Source organism: Anastrepha obliqua, chromosome 2 (genome assembly GCF_027943255.1).
Source record: "Anastrepha obliqua isolate idAnaObli1 chromosome 2, idAnaObli1_1.0, whole genome shotgun sequence".
Lineage (NCBI taxonomy): Eukaryota > Metazoa > Arthropoda > Insecta > Diptera > Tephritidae > Anastrepha > Anastrepha obliqua.
In genome coordinates this window covers 121,541,759-121,556,886 of record NC_072893.1, presented here as the reverse complement: position 1 = coordinate 121,556,886, position 15,128 = coordinate 121,541,759, and the positions used below count along the sequence as shown (strand labels likewise).

Sequence of the window (15,128 nt, the reverse complement as noted above, 5' to 3'; positions counted from 1 at the left end):
TTTGTTATTATTATTTATTTATTTTTTTTGGTTATTTATTTTTTTTATTATTATTATTATTTATTTTTTTTTTTTATTATTATTATTATTTTGTATTATTTTTGATTTGTATATATATCGTCTACAGTTCTTTTTTATATTAGGCCTCTCTCTATCTCTCGACTCCACTAACTTGACGAGGCATTTGCATGTGGAAGCAACAACAAAGTTATAGAGAGCAAGATTCACCGCTAACGCGTATGTATAACCAAGGCGAATGAGTATCTACGGTGGCGCCAGTTACTTTATTTTTCGCGATTTTGGCAAGTCTGACGTCAGCTCCCTTCGCAATACAAAACAAACGAACAAAAGTAATAAAAATTTGTGAGAATTCAGTGAATGGCTTGGTAATATTGGGATTTGTGAGATTTAAACTAAACAAACTAATGCAAATTAAGTGCCGTGCATTAAATTGTGAAAGCGCATATTAATATAAAGCCTCCAAATGCAGTTTTTATGCGACAGGCTAATAATCTACCCTGTCAGAAATCAAAACAGATTAACGAAACCATTGCAAGACCTATGCTCTGAGAGGAGTGACTAAGGAAAAAAAATGCGGAAGACGCCATGGTTAGAAAGTATGTGTGTGTGCATATAATTTCTTGCGCTTGGTTGTCCATAACTTTCGCCCACTCTTTTTCTTCGCAATTTGTTTCTCTGTCATTCTTGGTTATACCTCATAAAACTGGTATTCACTATTCACTATTTTACAAACAAATGTAATTTTAAGCAGCTCTATTCCAGCGCTGCCAAGATATGTTTACTTATCCCAATTGCTTCATCTATTCGCCACTTACTAACACTTGGCCGAAAGAGGAGGCCTATTTTTAAGATAAAAGTACCCATATATTTTTTATTTATAAGGCAAGACGTTCACAATATGTGTATCTAACACTGTTAACAGGCAGCGATTTATATGTACATTTTTTTTATTTTTTTATTAATTTCTGACTTACAAAAATTAAAATTTTTTTATGTAAACTAAGACATGCTGGGCCGCTTAAGCCCATACTCGTTATGTGTAGTACTTAAAGCTTTGAACATATATTATAATACGAATGAAAAAAATTATTTTATTTTTATTTTTGAAATTTAATATTTTATATATTGTATATTTCTAAAATTCTGCTTTCATCTCCACTAGTACATGTGCGCTTCATAATGGTTAGCTATCATATGCTTCAGTTCCATAGGTTTCCTATATTAAGTACGTATATTTATATTTACGACTACAAATGTATACATATTTGTATTTATGTATGTGTCTAATCGAGAACTTATATTTATGAATAATACGTATGTAAGTAAAGTAACGGTAAAGCGAAGTACTCAAGACGGTGGCGGCACTAGACAAACAACAATGTTTTGTACGATTGACTGCCAAAGCAAAATATTGGCAAAATAGAAAACAAAGAATGAATTCGCCTTGTTTCATTCTGTGCTGACAGCCGCATGGACACGGCCAAAGAAAAACAAAGACAAATCAGCTGATTTACCGGTATCATTTTTAATAGTTTCGCCTTGGAAGTACTCGTAAAGACAAAATAGCATGTGTACAACTGAAAAAATCCCCAAAACTAAACAGCTTTTGGCAATCGCTAAGTGACAAAATAATAAAAAAAATTATTTTTAACATTTACGTGTTTAATACGTATCAATAGGCTGATGAATAGCTTGCTTCCTAAAGGCGAATTTAGACACAGTCTTGGTCTAGTCAAATTACAAATTGTTTCAGCTTTCCGTAAGTGATTAATATGCGCTTAAAGTAAGCATTTATGGGCTTTGATTAGACACTACGAAATTTGAGCGTCTTTGTCAATTCGCCTTAAGTAGGCATTTTTATTAATATTTTGAAATTTATTTATATATATATATTTAATTTGACTCATTATGTCAATGTCCAGTACAATAACTCCTCTCACCAACGGCTGCAAAATTTCTGATAGAAAAAAAAAATATTTCTTGTACTAACTAATACTGAAAAAGTTCTGCACATCGCTTCACTCCTTTGCATTTTTTACTCATAAAGTAAGTGAAAAAAGGCGAGTGTGTCTAAATTCGTAGATCTCAGACCCACTTATTCCCGCTATATTTGCCAAATACATAAACAAATATAATGATTTGGGAGTAAGTTTTTGGTTTAGGTGATATTGTGGTAAAAAACTTAAAATATTTTTTTTATTATTTTGCTTACTTCCGCAAAGTTTATACGCCTAGTTCAAGATTTTCAATGCAAGTTTAACTGTGTTGCATTTTCAAGCTACACCTAAGTTGACGCGTTATGATTGAACGTCTAAACTTTGCTTGAAGAGTTTAAGAGGTTAAGCTGGTACTGTGAAACTGTCACGCAAAGCAAGTTTCTTTTTTTTATTTTTGAAGTTAATGGATACGTATTATCTAAAATTTTCTTAGCTTGGTTACTATAAAATAAGCTTTCAAGTTCAATTCCTTTAAAATACCATATAGATATATTTTATTCATTTTTATTGCCATATTAATGTTAAAACCGAACTGATTTTTATACACATATCCTCATATTACCATATATTGATTTTCAAAATAATAAAAATAAGTTTTTTGTTAGTAATTAAAAGTGTTTTAGATACTAGCTTTTATTTCATAATACCAACCAGTCATGACATTTGTAATTTACGCATGCATGTTTTCTCTTTTCATGACAATACCTAGCATAAAACGTCAGAAATGTCTCGAACGAAATATTTCCAAGGCGCATTTATTGAAGGTGGTGGCTCTAGACCAACATCAATGTGTTGTACGTTTGATTGCCACGGCGAAGTAGAAAACAAAAAACTAGTTCGCTTTGTTTTATTCTGTGCTGACAGCTACATGGACACAGAGAAAGAAAAAAAACAAATCAGCTGATTTACCAACACCACCATTAATAGATTCGCCTATTATTTATTTTTATTTTTTGAAAAACCTAGAATATATTGCTATAAAAAAATGTTTTCGGGATATGTTACTATTCGTTTTTCGAAAAATCACTCTTTAGAAAAAGCATTACAAAATGTCATAAGAATTCAACGCTGCAGTAAGATAAAAAAAGTTGTTTGTACGAATATAGTTTTTAAACTGATATTAGTAAGTTAACAAAAAATAAATTTATGTATAAAGTGTATTAAAGTAGAGATTTTATTTTACAGTTAAAACTATATAAAAATATATAAAAGATATAAAGAAATTCACTAACAAAAAAACCAGAAAATATATTAATAAAATACATGAAATCATTTACATTTGCTTACATTCGCTATTTTGACAAATTCAAAGGAAACCCGATTATTTTACCCGTTAACTTGAGGTATTAAATGAATATACGCAAAATTCACATTAAACAGCATTAAAAAATAAGGAGAAATTTAATCCAATTAAAATTAGAAAAAAATACTATACAATTTTGTGAAACTAACTAAAAAAGCATTTAATCGGGGCTCAAAAATTTAAGTAAACTTTGATGTCGTGTTTTTGGGCAGTTTTTCAATAGTAATTAAACTGTGGTGAATTTTTAAACTTTGTTTGGTACAGAAAAATTTAAATTTTTACCTTGGTTTAGCTGGAAACAGATATAACTAAATGCCTCTTAAAATATACAATTTTTATACAAAATATTTGTTTATTTTTATTTTCGCTAATTCGAAAAATTTTGTCAGTCTGAGAATGGGCGTAATAATAAATAAAATAATAAATAAGAAACAAATAAAAAAATACGTATGCACTTCAAATACAATCAAGCAAACATACATCCAATTGTTATGGAAAAATTATAATAAATAGCGTAGTGCGTGTTAAAAAAAAATATATACCCTAAATTATTAAATTTAAGTGAATTTCGAAAAACTATGTGTACATACAACATGCATAAATTCTCATGACAATGACAAAAATACTGTAAAATACGTATAAAAAATATTTTATTATTTAAAAATATATAAGCAGAGTGTAATAAATATAAAATATGTAAAATAAAACCAACGGCAATATTGAAAACTTTCAGAGTTTTTTGATCATTTTCAATAATTTTTTTTGGTAGCCAATTGCTTTATTTTACAAAAATAAAAACATTGCATTAATACATCATGTTTCGACTTGACTTTAGCAATTTTTGAAAGAAAAAAAATTCTTCAATCAGGCACGAGTTTTTATGTTCTTGAAAAGCAGTATAAATTTTATTGAAATCTACCAAGCGGTTTGTAAGTTACAGTGATGACCATTTCAAAAAACATAGGCCCCTATTATGAGTTGCATTCGATCTTCGATATTCGCTGGTTGTCGAAGATCGAAAATCGAATGTCAATTTGGTTTTATGAGCGGTGCAACCCTATCGAAATTTTCGTTGTTTACCGAATTTATAGTCGAATGCAATTTTGCTTTCGATTGTGTAGCGTATTGAGGGAAAACTTGTTAAAGTGTAAGTTGATTGCGATTATTTATGGTTTTATAGTAACCATGTAATAAATATATACTAATTTTGTTAGAAAGGCGAATCCACAATTCGCAAAAGGGATTTGCACCAAAGTTCAAGCAGCAAAAAAATGGGAGGAATTTACAACGGAGCTGAATTGCTTGGGACCACCAGTGAGAACGGCAGCAAAATGAATTAAGCTTAATAATGGTTTTTTTTTGTGATGTTTATAGAAATACATTTTTATTTTCCCTTGGCAGGTATGGGCTGAAATACGTAGAGGAACTGAAATACATATTTTTTTCGAATGACGAATAATTGAATAAAGAAAATTTAAAACAAAAATAAAACAGAAACAGTGGCGTTAAGGTCTCCATTTAATACTTTTTAGATTTTTCTATAATATTCTAAGAATTTAATTTCTTATGTTTTCTGCTTCTCCGTTATTTGACTCCACTTAAATATCTTCAGCATCATCGTTGGGGTCTCTTTAAAATATTTGGAATGGATTTGGCTCGGGTGCACTGCTGCAACTGGTTTTCTGTACTGGACAGTAGGTTCACCAACGCCTCTTTAGATAATCTAAAGTTCTTTAAAAATCTGTAAGGAAATTTCTGTAATATTAAGTGCGTCAACACATTTTGAAAATTCTATAACAAATTTACTCAGTGGAAGCCATTTCTAGGGGGTTGGATGCGTCCCTCAACTGTTTTCCACTTCTAGCTAGTTCCACTAATCTTTCATCGTCCGATGAATCGTCGAACCACAACTCCGTTGTACTCATTTTCACAAAAAATACTTTTTTTAACTTTTAAAAATAATGTTAGCAAAGAATTTCGACATAATCGGTTTTTCTTTTATTTTGATTTGCTGTATCAGCTGAGAAAAAATTATCTATTGTAAATGCGTCGAGCGATCGAAATTCACAATAGTTCTATTCTTTAACGAATGAGCACCATAATACCAAATGAAAATTCGTTCGATCAGCACTTTCGACTACAGTCGAAGATCGAATGTTGCTCATAATAGGGGCCATAGATTTGAGAAAAACGCATTACTTTTGCTATCGATTGTGGAGCGCCCTTTGTAAATTGTGGAATAACTCCAAAAGTATTTTTCGGATTCACTTCAAATTTTCACTTTAACACGTTCACGCCGGCGCGTACCACCGGTGGCCCGCATAAGATTGCGTCATCTGGCAACGCGTATCACCAATGGTACTTTATTAGACGGTACCTATGAGATGAGATGCCATAAACGACTATCCTTACGAAAAAATTTCGTTTTATGACCTGCAATCGCTCCCGATAGAGCGAAAAGATGTAAACATTGCCGTCTGTGGGCGAAGACCATGAATAACAGCGCCGACGTGAACGTGTTAAGAAAATGCAAAAAAAATTAAATTTTTTTTTTTTTTTGAAAATTCTGACTACCCCTAACCCGTTAACACGTCTCTAACGCTGGTAACACTTGTGGTCTATGAGAGATCTATTCAAATCAGTCAGATATACCTAACCTAACCTGCAAATGCATATTATGTATGCATGCAAAATGAAATGAAATTTGCAATACCGCGTAATAAATATTTGAAATAAATCGTCCCATGCAAATGTTTAATACATATTTGCTAAAATATGTTTAAAATATATTATTTAAAATAGTTATTACGCGGTATGATAAACACCTTCTTCTTAATTGACGCGATAACCGCTTACGCGATTATGGCCGAGTTTAACAAAGTGCGTCAGTTGTTTCTTTCTCGTGCTAATCGGCGCCAGTTGGACACACCAAGTGAAGCCAAGTCCTTCTCCACCTGACCTTTTCAACACAAAGGAGGTCTTCCGCTTCCTCTGCTACCAACAGCTGGTACCGCATCGAATACTTTCAGAGCCGAAGCGTTTGTATCTATTCGGACGACATGACCTAGCCAACAGCCAACGTAGCCGCTGGATCTTTATTCCCTGTGCTATGTCTATGTCGTCGTAAAGCTCATACAGCTCATCGTGCCATCGCCTGCGATATTTGCCGTTGCCAACGTGCAAAGGTACAAAAATCTTTCTCTCAAACACTCCAAGCGTCGCTTCATCGGATGTTGTCATCGTCCACGCTTCTGCGCCATACGTTAGGACGGGAGAGAGATGAGAGCCTTGTAGAGTATTAGTTTTGTTCGTCGAGAGAGGACTTTACTACTCAATTGCGTACTTAGTCCGAAGTAGCACTTGTTGGCGAGAGAGATTCTACGTTGGATTTCAAGGCTGCCATTGTTATCGGTGTTAATGCTGGTTCCTAAATAAACGAAGTCCTTTACAACCTCGAAATTATAACTGTCAATAGTGACGTGGGTGCCGATACGCGAGTGCGCCCACTGTTTGTTTGAAGATAGGAGGTACTTCGTTTTGTCCTCGTTCACCACCAAACCCATTCGCTTTGCCTCTTTATCCAGTTTGGAGAAGGCAGAACTAACAGCGCGGTTGTTAAGGCCGATGATGTCAATATCATCGGCATACGCCAGCAATTGTACGCTCTTATAAAAAATTGTGCCTGAGCGATTAAGTTCTGCGGCTCGTACGATGCTCTCCAACATCAGGTTAAAGAAGTCACACGACAGCGAGTCACCCTGTCTGAACCATCGTTTAGTATCAAACGGCTCGGAGAGGTCCTTCCCAATTCTGACGGCGCTGCTGGTGTTGAGCAACGTCATCTTGCAAAGCCGTATTAGTTTTGTGGGGATACCAAATTCAGACATCGCGGCGTACAGATAACTCCTTTCCGTACTGTCGAATGCAGCTTTGAAGTCGACGAAAAGATGGTGTGTGTCGATTCTCCTTTCATGGGTCTTTTCCAAGATTTGGCGTATTGTGAATATTTGGTCGATGGTAGACTTTCCAGGTCGGAAGCCACACTGATAAGGTCCAATCAGTTGGTTGACGGTGGGCTTCAGCCTTTCACACAATACGCTCGCTAGAACCTTATAGGCGATATTTAGAAGACTAATCCCGCGGTAATTGGCACAAATTGCAGGATCGCCCTTCTTATGGATTGGGCAGAGCACACTTAAATTCCAATCGGCAGGCATGCTTTCATCCGACAATATTTTGCATAGGAGCTGATGCATGCACCTTACCAGCTCCTCGCCACCATGTTTGAATAGCTCAGCCGGCAGTGCGTTGGCGCCCGCGGCTTTATTGTTCTTTAGCCGTGATATTGCTATTCTCACCTCGTCATGATCGGGTAACGGAACGACAATTCCGTCGTCAACGATTGGGGTATCGGGATCTTCACATTCTCTATGACATGCGCAGCTGTCACCGTTTAACAGGTTCGAGAAGTGTTCCCTCCATAATTTAAGATTGCTCTGTACGTCAGTCACCAGATCGCCGTCTTTGTTCTTACAGGACAACGCCCCGGTCTTAAAACCTTCTGTAAGCCGCCGAACTTTCTGGTAAAATTTTCGGGCGTTGTTCCTATTGGCCAGCATCTCAAGCTCCTCGCACTCACGTATTTCGGCCTCTCGTTTCTTCTGTCGGATAATACGTCTCTCTTCCTTTTTCAGCTCTCTGTAGCGATCCCACATGGCTCGCGTTGCGCCCGATCGCAGCGTGGCTCTATAGGCAGCATCTTTTCACCTATAAAACTATATATTTATGGTTTCACAAAATATATAAGTTTATTTTATGGCTAATATAGCAAATATTGAGATTTTGCATATATAATTTTTTTTGTTTAAAATCTATAATTTTTAATATAAAAATTTGCTTATTATGGTAATTTAAAAAGTTTTTATGAACTTACGGCAACACGTCTCATTTAAAATTATTTTGAATGCAACCCTGCTGGTCATGAATTAATTGCAACGCTGAGTAAAATATAAACAAAAACAGTTATTCGGTGCATTGAACAAATTGCCAAAAACGTGAAAATTGTATATATTAACCAATTTTTGCTGCAAATTCGTGCTACGCTATTGCTGCCATGTTACGAAATGTGCATCGCTGCAATCACCACCTTTGGCACGTTGAATGGAATGGCTCAAAAGGACACGCTCGCTTTTCGACCGCTTGCAAGGGCGCTACTTATGCAAAGGCCGATAGTATAAAATTTCAGAGCAAGGTAATGAGTAAACTTGTCGGTCAGCGCATGTCGGGTAGCAAAAAACGTTGGTATCCCAATAGTGATGGCAATACATCCAATTCAATTAGACAACATAAGGCGGAAATGTTTAACAGCGCCTATATTGCAAAACCCACAGCTGGCAAGAATACCACACGTCGCATGGTTGTGCTGAATAAGTTGTTTATGAAACACATAACAGATTTGCTGGCAACTGGCGAAGCCTCTGAGGCTGTTTTAGGACGCGGTTTGCAAGTAACGCGCGTAAAAATCTCACCGGACTTTGCATGCATTAACGTATATTGGTTGGGTAGTGGTGTGCCACTAAACGATGCGCTGCTTGAAACGGAATTGCAACGTTGCGCTGGCATCTTACGCCATGAACTGTCGCAATTAATGCTAATGAGTGAAGTGCCGCGCGTGCAATTTGCGCGTGAGAAAAAACTAGCAAATATCGCCCAAGTGGAGCAGCTATTGCGCACCATAGATTTGAGCAGCCCAGAGGAAGTCGGCGCTGGTGATGAGGTGGTTGCGCGCGAAGGAGTGGAGCATACGAATTACAATTTGCTGGCAAATATGATGCAGCGTGAGTTTTATGGCAAAAACGCATTGGATTTAAATGAAAACGTTGATGGAGAAGCAGAAGAAGAGCACTTCCCAGAAATGCGTCATGACGTGCTTGGCCTAGATCATCGCCATATTATGTCTAAGTTAATGACAAAAATGCGCAAATCTCAACAGGCCTGGGAACAACATACACAAAAGACAAATATGACTGGTAGTGAGATGGCGGGGCCTAGTGAATCGCTTGAGCGCGTTCAACAAAAGCTTGCTGCTGCAGCAGCGCAGGCAGAAGGTTTCGAGAAATTTTTAGCTAAACGACGTGAACGTAAAAGTACGCCAGAACGCAAACGGCACGATCGTGTATTGGAATGGATAGATGAGCGTGCAGAGCAAATAACTGCAGAAGCAGCGGCAGATGCGGTGCTTACACCGACACAGCGCAAATTGCTTGAGGCTGAAGATTATTTATATGAAGATGATGACAAGGGCGAGCCCAATAAGAAATAAAAACCGTTTTCCTATAAGTTAGTGTATTTAACCATAGACGTACATATGTATGTATGTATGCGTGCCTATAAATTGATTTAGTTCAAAAAATAGGTTAGTCTTTAAATTAAAAACTTGTTAACTGTTTACTTAATATTAAAAAAAAAAATATTTTTTAATTTAATAAAAAATGTTTTATTTGAATGAAATTCAAAATTTTCAAAAAAGCTTTTTTCACAAATAATTTTTTTTTTGTTTATTTCAATCACCCGTTTCCTCTGTTGGCCGTATGTGTAACCTGCAAATAAAAAAAAATTTACTGCAATGCGCACTTAGCTAAACTATAGCATTTCAAATTATATATTTTATCAGTTAAAAACTTATTTGACATCAACGTTTTTTTCAGTCGAAAGATGGTGAAAGTTTAGTTCATCATCCAAATAAATTTTCAATCGTGCAATCATTTCAGCATTTACTCACCCTCCGCAATTGTTCGACTGCCAAGCAGATCCTTTCCAAATGAATCGCTTATCCGAGCGAGCATGTTTGTTAGGGGTTGGAATTGTTCTCTTTTTAGTTCCCTTGGTCAACTGGCACCTACGTTACTACGTCAACAATTAATGTACGTAAACGTGCGGTCAAATAAAAATAAATTGAAAATATATTTTTCCCAAAAGTAATACGATCACGCGAATCTCCACCTAAACAATTTGGCTAATAAATTGTAGATATAGAAATTCAAAATAGACTTTAAAGTAGATGCAATCTACAAAATAATTTTTTAAGCACTAAATACTTCTCTAATTTTCTACCACCCACATGCGTAGAGCAAATAAAACCGTTTTTTTAAACGTGTAAAAACTTTACTTTCTTTTATTTCATAGAAATAAAATTCAACTTTGTTGTATAGGTTTGTTAAATTGCAAGTCTCCAAAGAAAAAACAAATTTTAGTTTGTCTTTACGGAATTTTACAGCGATTTTAAACCCTCCCCATGCTGATGCCGTTGATTGAAACTTGAGCGGTAACCTGTAATGAAAAAAAAAAAATATTATAGCTAACAAATAAAAAAATAATAAAACATTTAACGTTGCATTCAATCAGTTAAAAACTTATGTGACATCAACGTTTATGCTCAGTCGAAAGATGGTGAGAAGTTTTGTTCATCATGTTATTTCTAAATACTGCAGAAATTGTATTTTTGACTTACTCACCCACAAGTTTTTGCACGTTTTTTTATTATGTTGCACTAGCGGCTGCCGGCAGACCCCTTTAAAAATAATTAGTAGCTTATTCGAAGAGACCGAAGCCCATATCGTCGTCCTCAGATTCTGATTCTTCCTTCTTCTCTTCTTTCTTGGCTTCCTTCTTGTCGGCACCGGCATCAGCAGCACCAGCAGCTGGTGCAGCAGCGGCAGCAACAGCACCACCAGCAGGCATGGACGAGAGTTTCTCGCGACCCTGAGCAATCAGTTCTTCAATAGACTTGCCATTCAATTCTTTGATCACCTTAGAGAGGCGTTCGGAGTCAACTTCAATACCGACAGAGCTAAGGATCTTCTCAAGATCAGCATTTTTGGGGTTTTCGGCACCGCCAAGAGCAGCCAATAGGTATGCAGCTACGTAACGCATTCTGCAAATAAAAATAATAATAAATGCTTTACTGAAAATCAACAAACTTGCAAATATGTATAGCAAAAACTTAGCACGCACATACCAACAACTGTATGTTGAAGTATTGGACCTACTACGTCTCAAGTTATTTTTCCAATCATTTAAAATCTTTAACATCAGGCATTTAAATGAGCTAATTTCACTTAAACATTATGCGCCATTAATTGTGTTCACGTTTGTTCCCCAATTTATAGTTTCTACTTACTTTTAAGTCCTTTTTATCGACACGAAACGTTAACAGCACAAGAAAATACAACTTTCGTTTAAAAGCTTTAGAACGAAAAGACCTCTGTCAACCAGTTGTCACTTATAGGCCACTTCCGCTCAAAATCCACTGAACAACAACTTCAGCTATTACTGCCGTACAGGGCTGCATTGTTTCTAATTGATATGAATAAAGAAACACGAAGCGTTTGATGTTAGTTCTGATCGTTATATTGGATGTTTTTTGTCAAAGAAAAGTTGTTGATACTGCACCTTATAAATTGGATAAGATAACTGCGATTGGGATTTACTACACTGGAATTATCTATCAACTCTCCAAAGTGCTTCTGGTTTGATTCTGAAATAGTGCACGATGAGACATGTGACCTAAGAAAAAGTACAAAGCAGCAGCAAATGGAACCAATGGAAAAATTGTCCTAGCATGTTCTACATGAGTGTCAAGACGATTTGTTAATTTCCACAAATTTACAATAGATTCACGTATAACTAGACTATCTTTTTTTTCAAGCTTAAAAATAAAAATATAAATAAAATAAGCGAGATTACATACAAAATTTCCATACCGAAATACGAGATTATTAAATCATCTTAGGTGATAAAGATACCTTTTCCGTACTACCCTGTGTTTTCTGTGTTATCGATGATTATTATTACACATGTGAGGAATGTAAATGGAAGCCGGTGTACCCGAGTGACTTGGCGCGGAATTCGAAGTACGTAGGTTCGAAGCTCTGTGAAATACCAAAATGGTAGGTCCCTCAATTTGTGGAAAAAACAACACCCACCACACCTACAGAAGGGAGCTCGGCAAAACACCTAAGAAGGAGAAAGGGCCAGTTATGCATATATGTATATATTTATAAGGAGGAACGTCAATATTACAGAAAAAACGAGTGTCCATAGACGCTTTGGCCTATTATTGCTATTATAAAATCTAATATTGAATTTCGCATGCGTATTACTGCCATACTTTTTTTTAAAACCTCAGTAAAAGTCGCTTACGGATTTCCTCCAACTCTTCCTCCTCCTCTTCATATCGTTAATAAGCATTAACGAAAAACACTAAAATATTCCACCAAATTAATTTCTATGAAGAACATTTTTCAAAACAGTCTTAACAGCTGATTGACAACTTAGCAGGTAATCTGCCATATGCGAACAGGGAGGGTAATTCTTATGAATTTGTTGATAATCGCCGTATATGTAAGCCTACTTTTATTTCTATTTTCTATTTCTATTATTTCTTTTTACATCCGGAATGAATTGATAAAATCGGCTCTTGTCTTCCTATTGCTGTGAAATTCAAAAGTATGCGAAAAAATCAAGAACAGAAGAACAGAGAGGAGAGATATAGCTAAGTTAGGGTTGCGAAGTATTCTCTTAAATATGAGGCTATTGCTTGACAATTTTTCAAGTTCTTTTAATATTATTCCAAATACGTATACCACTTATAATTATTTCGCAATTTCTTAAAAACACATCTGGCAGTACCGCCAATTTATGAAAATAGACTGGTAACACTATTCGCTGTCGAGTTTGCTCAGTTGTTGATTTTCTGCTCTACTATTTGTAGGCTGATAAATTTTTCTATGTGAACGTATTTAGAAAACGCTTAAATTGCAGTGAAAATAAATTAGATTAAAAAGCAGTCATTGCTTAAAAGGAGCATTTTATGGTGACGTAGCATTGATGAACAAAAAAAAAACTTCCACATTCCAATTAGACTGTTTCGTTGAAGTGTTATGTATAGGTAACGGTAAATACGTGCTTTGTAATTTCCAATATAAGAGTGCAAGTGCTATTAGCATAGCCAAGGCATATCCAAAAATTGAGCAAATTGAACGCGAAATTAATTAATTACAAAATATTTTAATAAAAATGTCTAAAGATAGTTGTTTCTGTACACCTTTGGAATTTGTTCTGAAGGGGGGTAACGCAAAAGGGTTGGTCGGCAGCTGAGTTGTTTAAATGAATCAGCACTAGATAACAGCGAATTAGTAATTAGCAACTGTTTACTGTTAATTTTTTCGCAATCTTGACGTTAAACATTTTTTCTCAATTTGACATTTTGTTCCTAAGTATCTGCTCAAGTCTATCATGACACTTGTTTGTGTTTTTCTCGGCTTTTGTTGCTAATTCCCAATTGCTTTTCTTCTAGTTGCATTTTTTCCTGTGTGTCGTGTCACTTTCGTTCTGAAATTTTTTGACAATTAATTTTTTTTGTTTTCTCTAATTTTAATGTCATTTTATCTCTTCTGCATTGTCTTATTTATCAGAAATTACTTCATGTACACGAATTCGTTAAAAATGTCAAGATAAGAAGAAGCAGCAGAAGTAGAATTAACGGACGACAACGAATGGTAAAATAAAAGGCACAACAAAGCAAGGAACGAAAAATCGAAATCAGTCGAGGGCGAATCGAAATCGTGATAGATACCAAAGAAGTGGATGTGAGGAAAGAACGTATAATTTTTTCTCCAATAATTCCATGAAAAAGAGTTGAAAATTAAAATTTTAATAAAAATTAACTAACTAATATAGAAAACTAGTGGACATTGTCGTGTTGAGGCGGTGGAGTGCACAGAATTACGCGTGGTGTATTGCTAGTGACAAATAGTGTAGATATCGAAGGAAGAAAAAATTGTCAAGAAAAAAGTGGGCGCAGTATAAGCGTAATCGCTTGTGCAGTGTGTGCGAAAATTTCTGGACACCCCAGTATGGTGTCACAAATTTACTGAAATTTAAGTGTTAATTAAAAAAAAAACGCATACATTTAATAGGTAGACATTTTAATTGAGTTAGATAAAACAACAACAGCAAGAAACTCGATATAACGCACAGCCGTAGACACGCAGTAATCAGTGGCCGTAAGGCAGCCACCATTCCAGTCAGGGCATCAGCGGCCCAAGTAGCACAACCAGCAGCAAAATGGAACAATTAATTCCGATTGTAAATAAGCTTCAAGATGCATTCACGCAATTGGGCGTGCATATGCAGCTTGATCTGCCACAGATTGCCGTCGTAGGCGGTCAATCCGCCGGAAAGAGTTCTGTATTGGAGAATTTCGTTGGCAAGTAAGTGTATATACAAACATATATAGTACGAGATAACACATAATACCCTCACACATAAGTTTTTTTTTACATTTTTGAATAATCAATGATTTTGGCTGTGCTCCATGGGTCATGTAGGATACTGTCAGATAGTTGGGTGGTTTTTGGTTGGATGGTTTAGTAGCGAGGAAGATTGTCAAAATAACTGTCACATAGTACAGACATAGCTACATTTGCGTGTATGTATGCAACAATACCTCTTGTGGCGAAGAGGTGCCATGCGCAACCTCTTGTGTAGGTGCCTTCTTTTTCCTTCTACAGCGGCGACCACCTCATGGTTCATGGACCACCTTGTACTGCAATTTGTTCAACTTAGCTTTTATTTTTCCATTTTTATTATAGCTCATTCTTCCTCTTAACTGGCTGCAGGGAATTGTGCCGCCTGCTAGCTGTAGCGAAAGCAGTAAACGGAAGCGCAAAAACTGTAGATGTGGAAAAATCAATGTCTTGACATTTGATTTATGTTTATTTGGAACCATTTTGTGTACTCTTGAG

At 35.6% G+C, this 15,128-nt stretch overlaps 3 protein-coding genes and 2 non-coding genes across 13 annotated transcripts in view; 2 read left to right on the top strand and 3 right to left on the bottom strand.

The window, feature by feature from the left end:
• The first annotated feature begins 8,361 nt into the window (after positions 1 to 8,361).
• On the top strand, positions 8,362 to 9,761 carry LOC129237479 (uncharacterized). The gene has a single exon (XM_054872258.1). It carries the CDS (start codon positions 8,435 to 8,437, stop codon positions 9,641 to 9,643), a length of 1,209 nt encoding a protein of 402 aa, XP_054728233.1. The 5' UTR covers positions 8,362 to 8,434; the 3' UTR covers positions 9,644 to 9,761.
• Positions 9,762 to 9,985: 224 nt separating this feature from the next.
• LOC129239950 (small nucleolar RNA Me28S-Am982) lies at positions 9,986 to 10,063 on the bottom strand. Its single transcript, XR_008581987.1, has one exon. It is a non-coding gene; the product is annotated as a small nucleolar RNA Me28S-Am982 (small nucleolar RNA).
• A 400-nt stretch (positions 10,064 to 10,463) lies between these two features.
• On the bottom strand, positions 10,464 to 11,636 carry LOC129239002 (60S acidic ribosomal protein P2). The gene is made up of 3 exons (XM_054874258.1): positions 11,501 to 11,636; positions 10,836 to 11,254; positions 10,464 to 10,650 (listed from the first exon to the last, which is right to left on the bottom strand). The coding sequence occupies exon 2, from the start codon at positions 11,251 to 11,253 to the stop codon at positions 10,912 to 10,914; it is 342 nt and encodes a 113-aa protein (XP_054730233.1). The 5' UTR covers position 11,254; positions 11,501 to 11,636; the 3' UTR covers positions 10,464 to 10,650; positions 10,836 to 10,911.
• Positions 10,714 to 10,796, bottom strand: LOC129239951 (small nucleolar RNA Me28S-Am982). Its single transcript, XR_008581988.1, has one exon. It is a non-coding gene; the product is annotated as a small nucleolar RNA Me28S-Am982 (small nucleolar RNA).
• A 1,423-nt stretch (positions 11,637 to 13,059) lies between the features above and the next one.
• The window catches only part of LOC129238630 (dynamin), a 75,328-nt gene continuing 73,259 nt past the window's right edge, over positions 13,060 to 15,128 (top strand). For 5 of the 9 annotated variants that reach the window (XM_054873719.1, XM_054873722.1, XM_054873715.1 and 2 more), the window contains exons 1-2: positions 13,060 to 13,270; positions 13,797 to 14,594. In XM_054873719.1, the coding sequence (XP_054729694.1) occupies positions 14,449 to 14,594 (146 nt within the window). In that variant the 5' untranslated portion in view covers positions 13,060 to 13,270; positions 13,797 to 14,448. Of the gene's footprint in view, positions 13,277 to 13,321; positions 13,464 to 13,796; positions 14,595 to 15,128 lie in introns of those variants that run through there. The other 4 variants (XM_054873718.1, XM_054873717.1, XM_054873723.1 and 1 more) reach the window with 4 other exon arrangements.

Excerpts from the sequence above, each read along its gene's own strand:
- LOC129239002 (XM_054874258.1), bottom strand. The coding sequence starts at position 11,253 with ATGCGTTACGTAGCTGCATACCTATTGGCTGCTCTTGGCGGTGCCGAA.
- LOC129237479 (XM_054872258.1), top strand. The coding sequence starts at position 8,435 with ATGTTACGAAATGTGCATCGCTGCAATCACCACCTTTGGCACGTTGAA.